General features: G+C 45.5%; 2 protein-coding genes across 8 annotated transcripts in view; one reads left to right on the top strand and one right to left on the bottom strand.

The window, feature by feature from the left end:
* Window positions 1-7,272, bottom strand: part of LOC135114726 (uncharacterized) — a 37,293-nt gene extending 30,021 nt beyond the window's left edge. For both annotated transcript variants that reach the window (XR_010275656.1, XR_010275657.1), the window contains exon 1: window positions 6,647-7,272. The gene's annotated coding sequence lies outside the window, so the exon portion shown is untranslated. The remainder of the gene's footprint in view (window positions 1-6,646) is intronic.
* On the top strand, window positions 4,407-22,227 carry LOC135114724 (long-chain-fatty-acid--CoA ligase 4-like). 6 transcript variants are annotated; one of them, XM_064030690.1, is made up of 2 exons: window positions 4,407-4,913; window positions 17,409-22,227. In XM_064030690.1, the coding sequence occupies exon 2, from the start codon at window positions 17,410-17,412 to the stop codon at window positions 19,432-19,434; it is 2,025 nt and encodes a 674-aa protein (XP_063886760.1). In that variant the 5' UTR covers window positions 4,407-4,913; window position 17,409; the 3' UTR covers window positions 19,435-22,227. The 6 variants fall into 6 exon arrangements, with proteins under 6 accessions (XP_063886760.1, XP_063886754.1, XP_063886759.1 ...); XM_064030684.1 differs by having other exon boundaries at window positions 4,528-4,913; window positions 17,403-22,227; XM_064030689.1 differs by lacking the exon at window positions 4,407-4,913 and adding an exon at window positions 13,512-14,156 and having other exon boundaries at window positions 17,403-22,227.
* Window positions 22,228-22,500: the final 273 nt, after the last annotated feature.

Genomic DNA, 22,500 nt, shown 5'->3' with positions numbered 1-22,500 from the left:
ATATTCCAACCCATTTACATATTCGTCATAATTCCTTCTTTTTTTACCACTTATTTTTCATCATTTCACCTGCGAATGTTACCGGTGTTTTTATTTCATCTTTAATAATGCACCTCACTTGTCTCGCAAATCGTCGTCGTTTTTACTTGTGCTGGTTAAAAGTGAGAGTTACGTGTACTATTTAAAGAAACACTACCTGGCACAATTTCAGCGACAGTGACTTGGCACAGGCACTTCTGTAGACACCTTGGCACTGGGCTGACACACTTGTCTATTTTCTCCCTGCTGTTGCAACACCTATCACCTGACACACATACACACACACACACACACACACACACACACACACGCACGCAGTCTAGACATCCTCCGTCTCGTCCAGCAAGCAATTATATAAAATAGGAGCACTTTGAGCTAATATAATTACCAGTAACTCCAACAGGTTATGATCACAAGAGTAAATATATAGGCAGGTGAGAAATTAAGTGGAGGCGTCTAATTATCTTCATTTACTGCTGATTCCAACTTCACACTAGCTCGGCCTTGAGAGAACGAAGCAGTGAGCGAGGGACATGAGTGATCTGGAAACACACACACACACACACATACACACATACACACACTTCCCTCCCTTTCCATAATCTCCCTTTAGTCTCCACCTGAATATAAGCTTCCTCCTCCTCCTCCTCCTCCTCCTCCGAAACCATATGTACGTACCTCCTCTCCCAGTATTTCATTATGCTTTATGTTATCAAGACACCTTCAGTTTCCTCCTCTTCCTTTTCCTGTTTTTCTTCCTCTTTATTCTCTACATTACTCAGTCCTCCCCCCTCATCTATATATCTACAATGATCTCCCTCTCCCCTTCCCCTACCGGAGTTTCAAGGTTCCTGGCTTCCCCTCCCAAACTCTCCACCTTACTTAGCCAACCGCCTCCTGTCACTTCCCTTTCACTCTCCTTTACCTTACAGCGAGGCCTTAGAAATAGGCAACTTCGAGAGAGAGAGAGAGAGAGAGAGAGAGAGAGAGAGAGAGAGAGAGAGAGAGAGAGAGAGAGAGAGAGAGAGAGAGAGAGAGAGAGAGAGAGAGAGAGAGAGAGAGAGAGGCCTGCACATAAATACACATATAGACGTAAGGATCAACAACAACTGTGTGTGTGTGTGTGTGTGTGTGTGTGTGTGTGTGTGTGTGTGTGTGTGTGTGTGTGTGTGTGTGTGTGTGTGTGTGTGTGTGTGTGTGTGTGTGTGTGTGTGTGTGTACGTGCTCCTACAGAAAACCAAGAATGAAACGTTATGTAAAATGTTATACAAGAACAGATGTGAGGAGGAGGAGGAGGAGGAGGAGGAGGAGGAGGAGGAGGAGGAGGAGGAGGAGGAGGAGGAGGAGGAGGAGGAAGAGGAAGAGGAAGAGGAAGAGGAAGAGGAAGAGGAAGAGGAAGAGGAAGAGGAAGAGGAGGAGGAAAAAAAACTACAAAGGTTGAAAACAGTGAAAGAAAATAGGAAAAAAAAAAATCCATGAAACGATGTTGAGGAGATGGTGGTTGATGATGATGATGATGATGATGATGATGATGATGATGATGATGATGATGATGATGAAAATGATGAATGCGATGATAATGATACAGAGAAATGGAGAAAAAAAGCAGAACAAGAGAGAAAGAAAAAAAGAGTAAGCAGATATGAAGGAGGAGGAGGAGGAGGAGAAGGAGGAAGAGGAGGAGGAGGAGGAGGAGGAAGAGGAGGAGAACATGGCATCCAAGGAAAAAAAGGGAATCTAGCGGAAGTGGGGAACGGGAAGAGGAGGGAGAGCGGGAAGAGGGGAAAGAAAAAGTAGAAAAGGAGGAGGAGGAGGAGGAGGAGGAGGAGGAGGAGGAGGAGGAGGAGGAGGAGGAGGAGGAGGAGGAGGTAATGGCGGGAGGATCACAAATATCAATGTCTTTTCGCATTTTGTCAAGATTTCCTGCACGTTAATAGCCACTCAGCAATACCCATTTGAGAGAGAGAGAGAGAGAGAGAGAGAGAGAGAGAGAGAGAGAGAGAGAGAGAGAGAGAGAGAGAGAGAGAGAGAGAGAGAGAGAGAGAGCCCAAATACCAGACCTGCTAATGAAAATTGTAAAAGTAAATTCAACATTCAATTTCTTCATCTCGAAAAAAACACAAATCTAGAAAGAAAAAACGACGAAAAACAAGAAAAAAAAAAGGAAAAACATACACAGTGAAGCAACACACCGTTATTTTGCGCATTATCTAACTAATAATGATAAAAAAAAAATGGAAAAACAAGGAAAATACAACAATATTTAAACTTTCATATTGGCATTAATTATTTTTCTTTGTAATTTTCTGGGCAAGCGAGGAAGATCTTGACGCGATTGTCTTCTAATTCTCTCTCTCTCTCTCTCTCTCTCTCTCTCTCTCTCTCTCTCTCTCTCTCTCTCTCTCTCTCTCTCTCTCTCTCTCTCTCTCTCTCTCTCTCTGGATCCATGGAGGGGAACTCAAGGTTTAATTATTTCTAGATTATACGTTTCTCGGTTTAGAAGATAAATAGATATGAAATAATCTCCAGTTTCGTTTTTTTTTTACTCTCTCTCTCTCTCTCTCTCTCTCTCTCTCTCTCTCTCTCTCTCTCTCTCTCTCTCTCTCTCTCTCTCTCTCTCTCTCTCTTTTCTCATTCTATTCTTGTTTCTGATCTTTCTCTCTCTTTCCCGTTTCTTCATTCTATTCTATCTTTTTTTGTTTCATTGGTTTTTATTTCATTTCATTTCCCTCTCTGCTTTTAAACTTCTCTTGTTTCTCTAACTTTTTCTTCCTATTCCATTTTCTAACTTTCTTTTTTCCTATTCCGTTTTTTTTTATCTCAAACTTTTTTTTAAGTGTATGTGATGTCAGAGTATATAAATAAGAAACTAACCTAATCATTATCTATTACCCACATTACAAAACTTATAATTCTAATTACACACACACACACACACACACACACACACAAATATTTCCCATTATGCATTCACTAATCTATTTCTGTAAAGGCAATTAACTCCAATTACATTTATCATTTCGTAACGTGACTCTCTGGACGATGCAAATAAACTAAGAAGTGTGTGTGTGTGTGTGTGTGTGTGTTACCTTCGTCTACCTCACCTTATCTAATTACACTGGGAGCAATTACATCCGCTCCGGTGACGATAATATTAATATCAAGGTACTAATTAAGGTGAGCGCCGTCACAGGTAGATGGGCAGAGGTGAGCGAGGTGTTAATTAATGATAAGACAGGTAAGGGAGGACTATCTGTGGCTCTAATTGTGAACTATTTTATTCTCGTTCCTCTCGCTGGATGTTACGGGCTTATGAGATGCGTCGCAATGTGATACTTAACTTATTTCATGAGTTTAGTATCTTTTTATGTACAGGATCTGGTGCTGTCTCAGTCTCTCCTCTTAGTCATACAGTTTACACAGTATTTTTCTTTTTTCCTTCCTGTCTTCAGTTCTTAGTAATGTATTTTTCCTATTAATCATTGTGACGCAGTGTAATAATTTTCCTACTACGCTTTCTTTCTTACTTTTTGCCCCGCTAGTTACTCACTTTATTCCGGAAACCTTGTAACGTATTAACAAATGAAAGCACTTTTTTACTAAGTTCTACTCCTCCCCACATTTTTTTTTTTGGTCCCTACTTCACTACACTTTTCCCCTTCTCTGTCTATCATTTACATCGGAGCGCAGGATACAAGTCCCTCTTACTAGTCCATTCTTGCACCACTTTCAACCTCATTATTTACTATCGCTCTAAAAACAACAAATACTTTTCTCCTCACCCAACTCGATTTCAATTATATTCTGCCTTTGTTTCCATCTCCCTAAGGTTTATTTGCGGTCTCCTAATCGTGCTATGCCCCTTCTTAATCCCTTCACCTGCTTCACCATCATCTCGCCTCTCTCCCTCATCCTGCACTGCTAGTCAAAGTTTGCCTCCCAGCTCTGCACTATAGGAAGGTGCTTGGGAATGGTAAGGAAAGAAGGCGCGGAAAAGGAATCAGTGGGTAAGAGGAAGAGGTTGAATGGGGAGGAGGAGGAGGAGGAGGAGGAGGAGGAGGAGGAGGAGGGTTAGAATAAGAGGAAGATTGAATACCTGAATTGAGAGATTTGCAAATACATGAGAGAGAGAGAGAGAGAGAGAGAGAGAGAGAGAGAGAGAGAGAGAGAGAGAGAGAGAGAGAGAGAGAGAGAGAGAGAGAGAGAGCGGCGAGTCAAACAGTACTGAAGTTCGCTCACGGGCTTCTATTTCCTTGAATCACGCAAGGGCGGACGTGCAAGGGGCCGGCAGGGGAGGACGCGAGGCAGAGCTAGTCAAGCAAGGCGCGTGGTGAGGGAGGCACACTGAAAAGCACAAGGGTAAACTATAAAGGGTAGGGTGGAACCAGTCAGCTGATTCGAGTGCCCTCCCTCCCACACCAACCCCCACCGCTCACCCATATGTATTACCCGGCACCACTCTCCCTCTTTTCCCCCACTCCCCCCATCCGTCGTGCCGCCTACCGTTAGCTCCTCCCCCTCGCTACCTCCTCCGCCTCTCCCGCGCTCCAGTCCTCCCTCCCCGGCGCATCAGACCACCTCCACGGACCGATCAATATCGCGAGAGGTTACTGCAGTGAAGGGAACACGAAAGCGGCCTCACAGCGTGCTCTGCTGATAGTTTTCTCGCTATTATTTGATCGCCTAGGCACCCTTGGCACTCGTCATCCCATGCCCGCCTTCCTCAGTGCCTCGTGGGCCCGGGAAACGCGCCGCCAGACAGTGTAGCGTTGTGTGGTGGTGAGGAGACAGAGCGGAGTGTAGTGAGTGTGTGTGGCGCGATCCGGAGCCTGCCGGTCGACGACATTTGGGTTTTCCCTTCTTCCCCACGCCAGGTGAGTCTGTTCTCGTTCTCCTCGCTTTTGGGGTGTTTTTGAGGCTGTGGCGGTGGTTCAGGGTCGTGTTGGGGACCTGTAAGTGCAGTGGGTGTGCGTGTAAACAGACACCCCATTACAGGGCACCGTTGGGAGGGTGGTGAGCCTGCTCAGCCAGCCTGCTCCACATCCAACCTCATTTAAGGGGTGACACGTGGCCGGCATCGTCGCCTCAGGGGTTTGTGTGACGTGTATGAGCTGAGGGAGGATCCTTGCTGGCTTATTGGTGCCGCAGGTGTGTGTAAATAGCAGTGTTCAAGGCGCCAGTACAGCCTTCGGTGCGCCTGCGTCAGATGCACATAATTCTGACGGGAAATGTTTTATCAACTCGGGCAGGAAACACCGTCCCGTGCGCCACCGCGGGCTGGTAGAGATAAAAAGATACATTATTTCGCCCGCACAGGCCGATGGAGGCGCCGCATGACCCGTGGAAATGTCCGGGAAAAAACAAATTTCGTAGGGATTACTTTTTTTTTTCACCTGCGCAGATCTGTTCTGCTGCCTGGGCCGCTGCGTCACTATATCGGGGCGCCGGCGAGTGATCGATGCACCCGATAAACCGATACAGTAATGCCTCTCCGCGACTTGGATCCGTCGAGGCCTGAGTTAAGTTCTGCTTAGTGGCGCCGGGGCTTGTTTCTGGCTAGCGGCAGGAAGGATGTGAGCGTGACGTGCAGGCGTGGGAGCAGCTGGCGGGGAGAGGGTCCGCTTAACGAGGTTACGGTGGCCAGCGGGATCCCTAAACGTTTTGCTTATGTAAGCGGTGGGTGGCTGGGTGGGTTGGTGTGTGTGTGTGTGTGTGTGTGTGTGTGTACTCTTTCCGTATTTTGCTGAGTGACGAGGGAGAAGCAATACACATACTTAGTCGTCAAACAGACAGATGAAGCAACACTCAAGCACTTGGTAGGCCACGGCATCTTACAACATATGTGCCCCCTCCCACAGCATCCCTCCCGCCTCCCGCCTCCTGCTACGCGCACAGGATGCCAACCCCTATCCACACGTATACAGGCTGCAGGTGCGATCCTGACCTTCCTCAAGCGCTACTGCCATACACTGTCATAAAAAATGGTTCAAGGGGAGACATGTATAAATCTGTGATACACGTTACATTTCTCGCAACAATCCCGTTGTGAATAAAGGGATAATGTCCTTATTTCGTTACGCGCAGGAAATGGCAAAATATCCGGGGAATTTTTTGACTCTTGCAGGAAAAAAAAGAATTGACTCATACTTTTCCCGTATCAGTACAAATCGTACAACAAAGCAAGTGAATTAAGTTATAAAAAAAGCAAAAAACAAAACTGAGAAAACCTGAGTAAAGACAGAAGCAGGGGTCCATTAATAAAACAAGCAAGGCCGTCTGGCTGTGAGGTGTGTAGGGAAGCAAGGAGGCAGATGTTCAAGACGCGACGTTCATCTTGATACGAGAACAAAAAAAAAAAAAAGCTAAGGACATTCGGGAAAACCTTGGTGGTGAAACGCACACATCCACAAACATTCACACACACACACACATACACACTCTCTCTCTCTCTCGTCACTGGCAAATCTAGTTATGCAGAATGAAGAAACAAATAACAGGAAAAGATATCCGGAAAAAAAAAACTTCGATACTATTAAAAACACTCCCCCGTCTCTCTCTCTCTCTCTCTCTCTCTCTCTCTCTCTCTCTCTCTCTCTCCCCACAATACCTTGAGTGGTGGCGTGATAACCGAGAGAGGTGTGGGCAGGTCAAGGCGTAGCAGCGTGATCTCGGTACACTGGCCCTTCGCTAGACGCCGTCACTCTTATCACCGAAGTTCAAGAAGTGGTACTGGCACACGCGGTGGGGATACAGGTCAAGTGGAGCTCCGAATTCACTCGAACCTGGAATCGAAGGCGGTCGAGTCATCTGAATTGGGGAGCAGGAGGAGTAGGAGGAAGGGGAGGGGGAGATGGAGGGTAGAGGTAGGAGGAGGAGGAGGAGAGTGGAGGGAGAGGGCGACATGACAAGATTTGATGAATACACATTGGAAGAGCTAGCCAAGAAGTAGCTTATTTATTTATTTATTTATCTATTTATTTATTTATATTTTTTAACTTTAACAGAACAGAAAGGTACTTAACTCTCTCTCTCTCTCTCTCTCTCTCTCTCTCTCTCTCTCTCTCTCTCTCTCTCATGATAAACACGCCTTCAGTAAGAAGTGACCAGTTACCAAGCACTTAGGGTCCATGGCCTCTTGTGTTGATGATTAGACATTATGATCAAGGTAGCTGATTGAGAGATAAGGGGAGGGAAGGAAGGAGGGAAGGTCGGAGGGTAGAAAACAAAGTATGAAGGAAGAATGAATGGGAGATAAAAGGAGAGAAAAACAGTAAGATCGAGAAAAAAAAGACAAGGGGAAGGAGGGAGAGGAAGGAAGGAAAGGAGGAAGAAGTATGAGGGGAGGTTGAATGGAAAACAAAAGAAGAGAAAGGAAAAAGAGTAAGAAAGAGAGACTAGGAAAGGAAATGTAAGAAAGAGAAACTGGAAGGAGAAGGAGAAGGAGGAGGAGGAGGAGGAGGAGGAAGAGGAAGAAAAGATAACAATGGAAGAGAGAAAGAGAGAGAGAGAGAGAGAGAGAGAGAGGTTAACGTGGAAGGTGCGTGGATGGAGGAAAATATATAAGAAATGGAAGGAGGAGAGGTGGAGAGAGGAGAGAGGCAAGGCAGAATGGTGAGTGAGAGAGTGAGTATCGGTGGAGAGGGAGAGAAGGATGGTGGAGAAGAGGCGAGGCTGATGGAAGTGTGAAGAGGAGAAGCAGAAACGGAGGGTGGATTGTGTGGAGAGGAGGCACGAGTGAGAGCAGGTGGAGGGCAGTGAGAGGGGAGAGGGACCGGGTGTGGTTGAGGTGGTGGAAAGGTGGAGAGGGTGGAAAATGTGGAAAGGAATATACACGTTCATGACCTAAATATGTGCGTCTCAACCACACACACACACACACACACACACACATACACACACACACACACACACACACACACACACACACACACACACACACACAAATCCAACGAGAGAATATATTGGGGAGATCGGAAAAAAAAGTGAAAAATATTACAGCAGGAAATATGAAAGGCAGACGAGCGTAGTGACAGATACAGAGAGAGAGAGAGAGAGAGAGAGAGAGAGAGAGAGGGAGAGAGAGAGTGAGAGAGAGAGAGAGAATATACCACCTGTCTGCGTTTTGGTAATTAAAACGAGGAAGATGTAGGTCTCTCTCTCTCTCTCTCTCTCTCTCTCTCTCTCTCTCTCTCTCTCTCTCTCTCTCTTACTCTCTCTCTTTCTCTCTTAGGTTACTGTTGGACAAAACAAATTGATATTGTTGGATTTGAAGCGCGAGCGAAAGCAATGAAAAAATTAAGAGGATGAGGAGGAGGAAGAGGAGGAGGAGGAGGAGGAGAAGAGACAGATGGAGGAGGTTACTGTTGAAATATTCAGTAAGGATTCTACCCTCGACGGAGTTACCTCAGAGAATACAACGCCGCTGCTTCGCCTCCTGCCTTCATCCACAAATTCTTAAGTACTGGGCGGGAAAAAGGCGACTCTTACAAAAAGCAACCAAGAGGGACGGGGTGAAGGGACTCGGGGACTGTGGACCGCATTTTTTTTTTTCTAGAAAGCGACAAGGCGTGGTGTTTTATTTCGTCTATGCTTCTTTAAGGGAATGTCTGCCTCGTTTATGAAAACCTCGCAGGAGTTTAAGGAATATTTACTCGAGGTGATGACAATAATGGTGGTATTCTTGGTGGTATTAATGAAAATGCATTGGGAAAACAAGGAATATTGGAAGCAAAAGAGCAAGTATAATAGAAACATCAACACAAGAGATCATAAAAATTTGACATAAGCGGATTTTCTCTTTACGCTCTTAAATAAATCTCCCGCTGAAAAAAAAAAAAATATAAAGAAAAAAAAAACGTGATTAATAGAAACTTCAAAACAAAATAGTAAAAACCTGATGGAAATTAGACACGAGTGGGTGGGTATTCTCGTTAGACTAAAAAATAAAATACCATATATAAATTCAACACTACTACAAGAAAACGACGCCACGACACGCAGAGCACAAGTTGACGAGGCGACGTAACATTGGCCAGCACTCAGAAACGCTTTGCTCTCTCACCACGACTATTTTCCAAGGCCACAGAGTTGATTAGCCAGATTCCCAAGAGTGCTTCTTCTGTTCACAATGTAGAAATTTCGTTAATCTCCCACTACAACCCCAAAAACACCCTTAAAAACCCGTATCACTTCAACTAGAGCCTTTGTAAAGTGGTGGACGGGGGGAGAGGAGCGTTTCAGAATACAGTCTATTATTGAAACAGGAAGGAAAACTTGGTTACATTCACTGATATCACAAAGTAGTGGAGACCGACAGCAACGCCATCTGTTGGAGAAACGTTAATTAATGGGAAGCCAAACTCTTACCCACAAGTGTCGCGGGCATCAGGAGGCGGCAAGTCAGCGGGCAAGGATTTCTGTAATCGATTGAAAAGCAAATCAACAAAGCCAGCCACCAGGAAAGCAGTTTGATAATGCTTTTAATTAATCTGTCAGTCGAAAATCGTTTATGTATCTCACTCGCTAAACCAAATGAAGAGCACCTGTTATATTCTCTCTCTCTCTCTCTCTCTCTCTCTCTCTCTCTCTCTCTCTCTCTGCCATGTGAAACAGTTTCTATGGTGACTTAAATATTTACCCTCCGAGTCACGAGGATAATCCGATTACGTGTGTGTGTGTGTGTGTGTGTGTGTGTGTGTGTGTGTGTGTGTGTGTGTGTGTGTGTGTGTGTGTGTGTGTGTGTGTGTGTGTGTGTGTGTTATAAGGACGATTTTACAGATGAGTTAGCACATTTCCACATCTGCACATTTCCTCACATTACTCGCCACATCTTCCACACCTGACTGAGCTGACACTCCCATCCGTGCGCGCGCGTGAGCATTCTGACATTAATCTCATCGCAGTATTTCCCTCGATATTCGAATCATGACTTTCCTGTCCTTTTAGCAGAGAGAGAGAGAGAGAGAGAGAGAGAGAGAGAGAGAGAGAGAGAGAGAGAGAGAGAGAGAGAGAGAGAGAGATACACACACAGACAATGAAGAGGACAAAGGTAACATGAAAACCTAATCAATTAATCCAAAAAAGCAAGTTGTTCGTTATCAATGTTATCATCGGCCCATGTTTATCAGTGGTCCTTACTGTTATCTCCCTCCTTACCCAGGCTGCAGTGTGACTTTCAGCTTATCATCATTAGGTGCTTGATGCGAGGACAAATTTGCCTGCGTAGTATATATGTACCTTTAGCACACAATGACTTAACCTTTTCATTAATTTCTTGCTTAATAACAGTGTCCAGTTGACCAGGATTGCATTTTTTTAAGAGATTTTTATTCTTTTATCTATTTATTTAATTTTTTTTTTTTTTTTAGCTCTGCATCACGTCAGATTTATGGATTCGGGTAAAGCCTTGTTTTCAATTTAGGTTGTGATTCAGTGATTTGGTTGTCGCTGTTTCGAGGTACAGTAATCTGTGAGGTAAAGGTGTGCACAGTCACGGAGATTAGTCACCGGCTTAGACCACACCGGGCGAGCAGAATATTCCGAGAAATGCGACGAAATTTGCCAAAATGCTTTAAATCATGCGCGAAATCCTCTTAACACACACACACACACACACACACACACACACACACACACACACACAATCACCTCGCGTCAATTTCACACGTGTTTGGCTTTCTGGTAATTGAATCGAGACACCTGGATGCCCACTACTCCTGAATCAACAAGAGGTCACATTTATCCCTCGTTAGATAATTCATGGTGTAATTACCAGACACATGTACCCTCCCCCCCCTCCCCCGCTCTCCTCCTGCTCACACACGTAAAAAAAAAAAAAAAAAAGGGGAAAAAAAAAAGGCCAAGCAATTATCTCTCGAACAGTGGCCCTGCAAATAGTGCCAAATGAAGCGTGCCAGCGGGGTAATTATCACGGTAATTTGCGATACACACGTGGATACCTGGTCGTGTCCGATTATCTGGTATATAACTCCAGCCCTGAGTTACGGAGGCGGTAATGACTCCGGGTGGACAAGCACAGGTGGAGGAGGACAAGAGGTGGACAACGTGGAGGTGAGGGGGTTGATGATGCGGTGGAGGGAAAGAGGGAGGAATGGGAGGAATGGTAAAGAGAGGAAAAAGTGAATGGATCGAGGTGAGATTTGGTTAATGAAAAGATGGAGAAAGGGAGAGGGGAAAGACAGTAAAGGAGGAAAAGATGAGGACAATGAAGATAATACAAGAAATAAAGGAGAGAGAGATAGGAAGGAAAAGGAAGAAGGTATGAGAAAAAGGAGAGAGATGGGGAGGAGAAGGAAGAAGATATGAGGAAAAATCAGAGATGGGGAGAAAAAAAAGGAGGAAGGAAAGAGTGGATGAATGGGAAATGGAAGTGGATGATGCAAGGAAGGGGCGGATGGAAAAATACGAAGAATAAGTTTTGGTTGGAGATAAACGAGAAATAAAAGGAAGAAAAGTGATGAAACAGAGAGCTGGGGATTGAGGAAGGGAAGATGGAAAGTAAGATTTAGAGGGAGATAATCGTAAGATGAAAGGGAGAAGATAGATAGAAGTGGAGAAAGATGATTAAAGAGAATGGATAGGAGATGAATGGCGGATGCTGCGATGGAGGGAGAGAAGGAAAAAGATTGGAGAAAATTTCAAGAATATTATCATGAAATGTAAGAGGGAAAATAGACAGGAATGGAGGAAAGAATGTGTCAGGGAATGTAAGATGAGGAAGAAGACTGACTGGTGATTGATAAAAAGGTTCGTCGTGCGAGATGGATGAAGGAAAAAGAATAAAAGAATAAGAAGAGGGTTTGATAGGATGGAAATCTCATTTTTTGTAAGGAATATGAAAAGAAATGTTTAAGAAAGAGAGGTACATAGTGAACACCAAAAAAAAAAGCCAAGAATGCAGAGATAAAACACATAAAGAAGAGAGAAAGAGAGGAGAAACACTGATAAATAATAGCTTAATACAACATGAGACGAGACAATAAATGAAAAAAAAATCTTGAAAAGTAAAAAAAAAAATACAAACTACCTATGGAAAAATGATAGGAAAAAAATAAAATGAGACAAGAAAAAGAAAAATGAATAAGTGCAAAAAAGTAAATGCAACAAAACAATAGATAAAAAAAAAATAACCGAGAAGGAAAAAAAAAGTCAGAGTAAAAGAAAACGAGATGTAAAAAGAATAATGAAGAAATCAGTGAATAAGAGCAAAAAATACACAGGCGAGAGAAATTCAAGACAAAATTATGATGAAAGCGCACGAAAAGCAGAAAGGGGAGCAGGAGGGGACGGACTTCGTGGCCAAACATGCGGCACAGGTAAAAGAATAAACATATGGAAATTTACGGAGAGCAGCAGGTAGGGGGATTTAGGGAGCTGCTGTGTGTGTGTGTGTGTGTGTGTGTGTGTGTACAGCCATCAAGCCACTATTGGGAAAAAAAAAATATATATGACAAAACGAACGAAATCTTTTGAAGAATACACTCATTCATGAAGCAAATACTGAAATACGCTTAACTTCTATCGTGAGGCATAGCAATACAACTTTTACTGGTTAACTGATCCTGTTCACACCTGTCTAAACGCTGCACCTCTCGGCACAGGTGTTCCCTCAGCATATGTAGGACAGCACTCACACCTGAAGCCAACCACGATCAGCGAGTGAAGGACACAAAACAGAGGACAAGGAACAAAGAGGGAAGAGAACAAAGGGGAGAAAGAAAAGTAGGGCAATTCCATCACGAGGTAACTATCAAGTATTCATGGTTAACAATATAAATAGACAGGATAATAGACAGAAGCAGGCATGGCGGTGGTTGAGGCCAATGTAACAACGCGAGATAACGGTTTAATAACGCACACGCATAACACGTAACTACCAGCTTGTTTATCCGTTATTCGGTGCATCATATTGAGCAAGGTTATTGGTGGAGATTGTGAAGTTTCCATTATGTAATTAAGCCCCCTCAAAATGTAATCACCATACAGTTATTTCATTCGTGAGCGGGCATCAGTTAAACTACAGTGCAATGTGTGTAGTGCTTGTTCCTCAAAGGGATAAATATAAACTGGTGGTCACTGTCATTAAACGCACTAAATACGTATTCACTATGCAGTTAATCATTCGTGAACGGACGTATTATAGAGTGCAGTGTAATGCTTGCTCTTCAAAGTGTAGTGAAGATTGGTGGTCACTGGGGGTGTTAAATATAGCCGGGTTATCATGGGTGACATTTAATGAGGCCAGAAAGAGGCTGGGAAGGGAATCAGGGAAATGTACGGGAGGGGAACATGTCCAGGAGGGAATAAGAGGAAGGGAAAAAGATTTATGAGAAAAATATCATGCCTAGAGAATCTTGTATTAATTCTCCTTCACAAGAAAGCTGCGTCCTGACATTAAAACAAGCACAATATAACAAAATTATATAAATATACAAAAGTACAAGGTGGTGAGGGTGAGAATGGAGGTCCTAGTAGTCAGGTCGTGTCAGGTCAAGTGCTAGCAGGGGAAGAGGCTTAGCAATTCCCGAAGGATGGCTCAGAATAGGTCAGTCTTAGGTCAGTGCAGCAGTGGGCGAACCCAAACTCACTACTTGTGTTCGAAATGAAACGGAACAATGAAACGTAGACGACGAAACATTTCAAATGAAAGAAAAAATTGGACACTAGGAACATAAACCATTAAACACGACCTATACAAGTTCATTGCACTTATAAGACGTGACTCATGGCTCTCTAATTCTTGCGCAAAGGGGAGAGTCATCACGGAGGTCATGACGGCCGACCTCACCAGATGCCCCGAGAGTTGCCAGGCACCACCACAGCAGTCGCCGCCAGAACAACCAATGCAGGGTCTGGTTCACTTGATCTAGCGAGTGATGGGCGAGCAGTTCCGTGAATAGACCAGTGCAAAAGTCAGACTGAGACGTGACGAATAGAGTGACTGAGCATAATAAGACGAGTTGAAAAGTCAGATTAAGACGAGGCGTTACAAGGCGAGAAACTGATTGCGGGAAAGTGATAAAAAGACGTGACTCTACGAAGCTGGAGACTGTGACTGGCTGCATGTAACCTCACTGCGCAGACTGTTTCGTGAAGTGGTATGTTTAATTCGATAATAAAGCAATAACAGAGAGAGACGAGAATATTAATCGTCTTGAATCATACAAGCGGCGCAGGGAACACAACCATTCAGAACTAATACAAAAAAAGAGGCACTAAACTGAGGCCATTAGAACTTCATCCCTCAAAGTAAGCCTCTAATTTGCCCTGTTTACCTGTCAGAGCGAGAGCTTGAACACCTGTACACACGGAGCGCCACTTACAGCCTTGAACAGCCGCAGGTAAGGGAAGGGAGGAGGGGAGAGAGGAGGGGACTGAGAGGGTAAGGGGAGAGCCATCAGTGCCAGTCAGCTCAGCCAGTTTACATGCAAGGGGACTGTGGGTTATTTATTTGCTTGCGTTCAGTTTATTCCTGTCTAAACGTCTTTTTTTCTGAAAACGTTCGCTGCATCGTTTTTTTTTTTATATGTAGATCGTTTGTGTGTGTGTGTGTGTGTGTGTGTGTGTGTGTGTGTGTGTGTGTGTGTGTGTGTGTTGCGTGTGCAATTTGTCACTGATGAGAACGCACGGGTTCACGAGAATCCCTACAAACGATGTATAGATAAATCTGGGCAGGTGTGTAAACAGGTGTGGAAAAAGAGAGAAAAAAAGTTAAATCCACAAACAAATTGGAATGGACAGAGAAGAAAAAAAAAAATGAAAAAGGAGACAGACAAACAAAACAATAAACGATAACAAAATGAAAAAAAAAACAAAAACATTCAAATACATTTCGTTCTCTCGTTTACTCCATCCCTTCCTCCCTTCTCTTCTTCCCCTCCATGTACATATCTCTTATTTCTTTTTCTCTCTTGTTTCTTTACTTCAGTCTTAAAGCCCAACAAAACCCCGAATAGGGATGGGACGTGTGTAAAACCTTTTGGCAGTCAGTCCCCGAGGCAGGACGGTCCCTTGGAGGCTGTGACGTCATGGTCCCATTTCGGTATGTCGCTCTACATCACCGCAACGACCAGTCTGGGAGGACGGTCGAGAGAGAGAGAGAGAGAGAGAGAGAGAGAGAGAGAGAGAGAGAGAGAGAGAGAGAGAGAGAGAGAGAGAGAGAGAGAGAGAGAGAGAGAGAATTTTTATTTATAATTTATCATGGTATGTTTATTTCCCTTTACGTCCATGATGGAAATGTGGAGTTAAAAAAAAAAAAAATTCTTCAGGATTCCTCGTTTTCATTCGATGCTCATTTTCTATGAGTCCAAGAGGGGGGACTTAAATGGAAAATCTGGTCCATGAATTTCGACAGTTTTAATTATCTTTTTTTTTTTTTTTTAACGTTTTGCTGGATGCATCGTTAATCTTTGTGTGTGTGTGTGTGTGTGTGTGTGTGTGTGTGTGTGTGTGTGATACTTATGTAGAAACTGCTGCACTTTTAATTTGTTTATCAGTTAATCTTGAGAGAGAGAGAGAGAGAGAGAGAGAGAGAGAGAGAGAGAGAGAGAGAGAGAGAGAGAGAGAGAGAGAGAGAGAGAGACGCATAGATAAGACGATGGCAAGCTCTCCAATCACCTGTGTAAAGTAATCTGTCCTTCACGCAGGTGGCATTACCTGAGCAACACTAACAAGAAAACCGCAAAAACAACAAGAAAAAATAATCTCACGTAACTTACAAAAAAAAAAAAAAAATCTCGTCGACTCCCCTCCCCGCCCCACCCTTGCACCCCACAAGAAATGAAAGAAGAGTAAAAACTAACACGTATATAAGGACACGTGCAAACACACCCACAAAAACAGAAAAAAACACACACACCATAACTAAAAAACACTCGAGAGAAACAAGACACGAAAAAACAGAGACGAGAAAGAAAATGGACCAGAAGAAGAAGAAAGAGAAGAAAAAAGAGCAGAAAAAAAACAGAGAGAGAGAGAGAGAGAGAGAGAGAGAGAGAGAGAGAGAGAGAGAGAGAGAGAGAGAGAGAGAGAGAGAGAGAGAGAGAGAATCTAAAACATCGCGTCTAGTTTCGCTTCACGGGAGACTGAAATCCTTAAACCAGGGTCGTGCAGTCAATATATCAGGGTCTCATTTCCAGGCCGACACACCACCTCTCCTTCTCCTCCCTCCCCTCCACTCCCCCCAATTCTCTCTCCTTCTCTCTGTCTTGGAGATAAAAACTCCTCCGGATATTGGCCTCTCACACCTAGCTAGGGAGAGAAAGGGTGGGGGTGTTGGAGGTGAAATGGGGGGAGGGTTAATAGCTAAGAGGCGGAATGGGGAGGTAGAGAAGGCTGGGGTGATGGGATGGGAGGGGGGAATGAATGGGGGAGTAGTGGGAGGGTGTTATCTTAAATTGCAAAGGCGTAAGAAGTTCCAGTGTTTTGTTTTCTTCTTCTTTTTCTTCTTTTTTCTTGTTTCCTCTTTTTTCTGCTACTGCTGCTACTTCGGATTCTTAAGACACGTATTTGCCTTTTCTCATAAATTTCTTCCTCAGAGAGACTATGATGAGTGTGTGTGTGTGTGTGTGTGTGTGTGGGCAGGAAACCACACACACAGCAGAAGCCACATAATTTTTCTTGATATAATGAGTTGCCAAGAAATGTTTGGCAGAAAAAATAAGACCGAAAAAGAGGAACAAAGCTACAAGGGCGGAACTAAGAGAGAGAGAGAGAGAGAGAGAGAGAGAGAGAGAGAGAGAGAGAGAGAGAGAGAGAGAGAGAGAGAGAGAGAGAGAGAGAGAGAGAGAGAGAGAGAGAGAGAGAGAGAGAGAGAGAGAGAGAATGTATTTCATCCCGTGCGAGGAATCAGAGGAAGAGAGAAAGTTTGGACACAATAATCTCCTCTAAAGTTTCCAGGAGAGATAGAGAAAAATTTATTGAAGCTGGAATTTCAAAATGACTTTTCTCTAATTTTTCTTCCTTACTTTTTTCACACTTTCATGATTATCTGCATTTACACTGGCTATGCAATATGGGAGTGGGCAGGGGCTACAGTTAGGAAGGGTGACGAGATGATACGGTGAGATTAAATAGTGTGATGCAGTAGAGTTAGGGCGCGACTGTGATGTATGGCGAGGGACAGCAGCGCGGTGGTGTAGTATGGTGTGGTGCAGTGGTGGTGTTCAAAGCTGAATCAATTATCGACCTGGTGAAGCCCCTCGCGTGGCCGCGGCGCGCTGGCTGGGCGGGTCTGGGCGGGGTCAGGAGTGTGAAATGTTATGTATTATTTGCTTTTATCTTGCATGTCTGTCTGTGTGCCCAGCCGCTCCTCTCCCTATGGTGCTAACAAGTGTTGTTGTCAGTTGCAGGATGGCGGTGCGGGGCGTGATGACCCCCCAGGGGTGGTACGTGAAGGCACTGCCCTCCGGGGAGCCCTACCCCTTGGAGTCCCGCTTGAACCCGTTGTTCTGTGAGGCGGGCGTCACCACGCTGTGCGGCGCCCTTAAGTATGGCGCCTCGCTGCACGGCTCCAAGCCTTGCATGGCCACCCGGCAGCTGCTGCGGAGGGAACGGGAGGAGAAGAACGGAAAGACGTTTGAGAAATTGGAGTTGGGCGAGTACCGATGGAAGACCTACGAGGAAGTGCAGCAGGCGGCGGTAGAGGTGGGGCTCGGCGTGCGGCGTCTGGGCCTCGAGCCACTGAACCGCGTGGTGATCTTCGCTGAGACACGAGCCGAGTGGCTGACGGCAGCAATGGGCTGCCTGCAGCACCGTATCACCGTATGCACGCTGTACACCACGCTCACCGACGCCGGGGTGGCTCACGGCATCAATGAAACAGAAGTCTCTCTCGTTTTCACAACCTTTGATCTGCTGCCTCGCGTGGCCCGCGTGTTGCAGCAGTGCCCTAGGGTCACCACGGTGGTGGTAATGGAGGATCAGTTAGAAGACGTCGGAGACACCAGTAAAATCCCCTCCAATGTCCGCATGGTGCCCTTCAAATCCTTCTGTCAAAAGGATCCCGCGGCGGCGGTGGTCTCGACGCCGGTGCCACAGGGGGACGACGTGGCCATCATTATGTACACAAGCGGGTCAACGGGCACTCCGAAGGGGGTGGAGCTGTCACACACCAGCATCCTGGCCAGCGTGGTGGCTTACTCCGTCCAAATGAACGTGGGGCCACAGGATCGCTACCTCTCCTTCCTCCCGCTGGCACATATCATGGAACTCGCCTCAGAGATCGCCCTAATCTCCCTCGGCGCCACCATTCTGTACTCCTCGCCTCACACCCTTACCAGCACCAGCCCTAAGGTGATGCGGGGCACCGAGGGGGACGCCAAGGTTGCCCGGCCCACCGTCATGAACGCCGTGCCGCTGGTGCTGGACCGCATCATCAAGGGCGTGACTCAGAAGGTGGAGCAGCAGGGCTGGTTGAAGAGCCTCGTGTTCAGCGAAGCCGTCAAGTACAAGTTTTGGCTTGAGTACATCCCCTTCACTTCTTACTTCATGAACACGTTCATCTTCAGAAGAGTGCAGGAGGAGCTGGGAGGTGAGCTGAAGCGGTTGGTGGTGGGTGGGGCGCCTCTCTCTCCCCAGACCCACGACACCATGCGAGCCATCTTCGACGTGTCCATCCAAGTCGGATACGGATCCACGGAAACTGCCTCGTGCATCAGCGGCATGGACGAGGACGACACCATCACTGGGCACACGGGCGGCCCCAACCTGGGCGTGCTGATACGGCTGGTGGACTGGGAGGAAGGAAACTACCGCGTCACAGACAAGCCCAATCCGCGCGGCGAGATCGTGGTGGGCGGCCCCGTGGTGTGCAAAGGCTACTTCAAGCTGCCAGAAGAGAACAAATCAGCGTTCTTCGAGGAGGACGGAATCAGGTGGTTCCGCACAGGTGACATCGGCGAGATAAACTCTTTGGGCTCCATCAAGATCATCGACCGCAAGAAGGACCTGGTGAAGTTGAAGCACGGCGAGTACGTATCTCTGGGCAACACCGAGTCCAAATTGAAGACTCTCAGTAACGTAGAGAACATCTGCGTCTTTGCCGACTCCACCAAAGACAAGACGGTGGCAGTGGTGGTGCCCTCGGCGGAGCGACTGTGGAAGGTTGCGGCCAGCGTGGGCATTGACAAGGGCACGCTCACCATCGAGGAACTGTGCACTGACGAGCGGGTAAAGGAGGCCATCCTGAGGGAGCTGCAGGCGCACGGCAAGAAGTGTGGCCTCACGCGGTGGGAGGTGCCCGCCGCCGTGTACCTCACCTTGGAACCCTGGACGCCCGACACCGGCCTGGTCACCGCGGCCCTCAAGCTGCGGCGCAAACAGCTGAGCCACCACTACGAACACAGCGTCCACGACATGTACTCACGGCTCGATTAACACGAACGATCTGGCCTGACACCCTTGGCCAGATCCTTGGCACCCTGCCCTTAGTTTCGTAGTCACAGGAAACTCTAAGTGCGGCTGGTCGGTCATCCATGTAACACTGAGAGTCACGCGTTGGTGATCATAAGTTTTAATTCCTAACACATCAAACACTATACACCTAGAACCGAGAGACTGTGAAGAATTTATTAAGAGTCGTGTACATAATAATTCGCGTCTATGAACCATTTGGCCCTGCGTGACACAGACATCCCTCCACCTTTGTGCCTCCGCGTCCCTTGCCCCTGCACAGCCTCCCATTCTTGCCGCACTTGCCCCTTCCCACCCCCTGGCACCCTGGCACTGTGGCACTCATGCTTGGACTCTTCAGGGTCCTTCCAGGTTCCACAGTTAGCCCACCCATCTCCGCCCACCTAAACCCTTGTCTTTGTGCAAAATGAACCCGTAAGCTGATACGCCGCCAACACACCTGTTCTTACCTGCTGCTAATTAAGCAGCTCCCACCTGTAGCTTAACAACAAAGGCATCAATTGCTAATGTCGCTTAATCTTGCCTCGGGAAGCAACATCTAGGCTTCAGTTGGCGGCTTCACGCACCACCTCTAGTTTGCAGCCCTCGAGTCCGTGCTTCACCCCGCGAGACTCACGGAGGGAGGCGGGCGGGGCGAGGTGTCCCTCCCTCTTCCTTTGCCACCTCCGCCGCCACCACCACCACCTCTTCGATCTCACTCCTTCGCAGTCGCCGCAGCACCTCACATTTTTTGCCTTATGAAGATGCTTTTACTCCAGTCATCATTGTCTATATCATCACTGTTTTGTGTGTGTGTGTGTGTGTGTGTGTGTGTGTGTGTGTGTGTGTGTGTGTGTGTGTGTGATACAGTATATCTTTCAATGTGCACGTAGTAATACTAATCCTTTGGCTCAATATATTTATTATATACGTACATACAAGCTCTATAATAATTATGAACATACATATACAGGGTCTATGTGGAAAGTTACTGATGTTATGAAGGTATACATACACTGGTGTGGTGTTAGTACATCTGCCCATACAACACGTAGATGTGTGTGTGTGTGTGTGTGTGTGTGTGTGTGTGTGTGTGTGTGTGTGTGTGTGTGTGTGTGTGTGTGTGTGTGTGTGTGTGTATTTAACTATCATCTACATTGATATTTCATTGTAATGTGTATACAAATACTTAGGCAGCCTCTCCGTTGCGGTATAAGCAGCTGAGGACCTTAAGAGGAGAAGCGTAGACTAGCTAACTTCTTATTACTAACGTTCTTCTCGATAACCAACTCTATAAGGCTCACGCCTCAAGTTACTCATTCCTTATACCGTGAATAACATCCTGGAACTCTGTCAAAAGAGGAAAAAAAGTATAAGTCACCCGCGATATTTTCACCACCATTCACCATCCCGCTGAAAAATTGCGAGAAATGGTGAGTTATTTCATGAATCATTTCACTTTTATAACCTCCCACACGAGTCATAATTCCACGGCCATACATAAAAGTGCTGAATTTGCGACTTTAATCTTAGTTACCCATTAAACGTGTCCAGCTTAGCCAGGATTTTCACTCCCCCACTCGACGTGCGTAGCTAGGAGGCGGGTTTCTGGCCTGACGTGAAAAATGCCTTAGTCATCCTTCGATTAAATTTAGCTAAAAGTTTTCTCTGGTCGCTGTTACTCCCCAAGAGGATTTATTAGCTGGGGACTTGACAGGAGCATACTGAGAATTCTCCTGGCGCGGTCTGGTGCTACAGAAACCCTTAAAAAGTCACATTCTTATTATTATCATTTATTATTATTATTATTATTATTATTATTATTATTATTATTATTGAGACACTGTAGTGAGGTAGTTTTAGCTTATCAGTAATGCAGGTTATAGGGGCCTTCCGGCATTTCAGAGAGAGAGAGAGAGAGAGAGAGAGAGAGAGAGAGAGAGAGAGAGAGAGAGAGAGAGACTACTCCTCGTTACCTAATTTGTTAACTTCATCTCGTGTGTTTACGGAAGGGAAAATAATAATGTTCTGTATATATGGAGTCTGAACCGTTTTTTTTTCCTTCGTCTACGAAATAAAGTCATTCCTATTAGTGGCACACGGAAAGGAGATCGTTACGTGAAATTTTACGGCTGTATTTGTTTGTGGAGTGAGAGGGTGAAAGAGAAAGGAGAGAGGGAGAGAGTAAGAGAGTTTGGGTCTACGTAAACACTCTATATGAAATGTTAGATAAAATCATTGTTATCAGCTTGTAAATATTGAATAAGTATTACCCGAGGTGCAACAAGGGACAGAATGAAATTGAAAAAAAAATATCCCTAATTTGTGTGATTACTATTTTTTTTGTGACTGAATGAAGAGAATATTTAATTTGGTTGTTGTTGATGATGAGAAAAAAAAAATCTAACTCCTTCGGTCTTTTTCTGTGTTTACTGGAAATCACTGCCTAATTAGAGGTCACGGTACAGGTGTGTGGAGGGGAGTTACCTGCCGTGAGTTAGAGAGGTGTCACTACTCTCCACCACACCTGTCAGGGGTTGTGTATATGTATTTTGTGTTCTCATACAGGTGTCTCGTCAGGTAGTAATCCTCCTTTGTACAGATTACACAGATTACAGCCATCAATTAATCCTGACCTTTGAAATTCACAGGAAATATAATTTAACATTCTTACACACACACACACACACACACACACACACACACACACACACACACACACACACACACACACACACACACACACACACACACACACACACACACACACACACACACCTAATCCCTAAGGAAGCAAGATTTCAAGGTTCCTATACCTGTGTTTATGTACAGGTGAGGTTCGTCCCCTTGCCTTCATTACTACCTTGACACCTGGCCCTCGTTGTGTCAAAACTAAAGGACTTGAGGTAGCGAGAGTTGAGTCAGCCTTGTGGTGGCCATGCAGACCTGACCACGGTTCAAAAATACCCAAGAGAGAAGCAAATGTCTGTTTCTCCTTCCTTTCTTTCTTATTGCTATGTATCTTTCTGTGTCTCTAGATTTCTCATTCCC

The sequence above is a fragment of the Scylla paramamosain genome, chromosome 28, assembly GCF_035594125.1.
Source record: "Scylla paramamosain isolate STU-SP2022 chromosome 28, ASM3559412v1, whole genome shotgun sequence".
NCBI classification, from domain to species: Eukaryota; Metazoa; Arthropoda; class Malacostraca; order Decapoda; family Portunidae; genus Scylla; species Scylla paramamosain.
The sequence above is the reverse complement of the archived record's forward strand: the minus strand, read 5'-3'. Positions and strand labels throughout refer to the sequence as shown.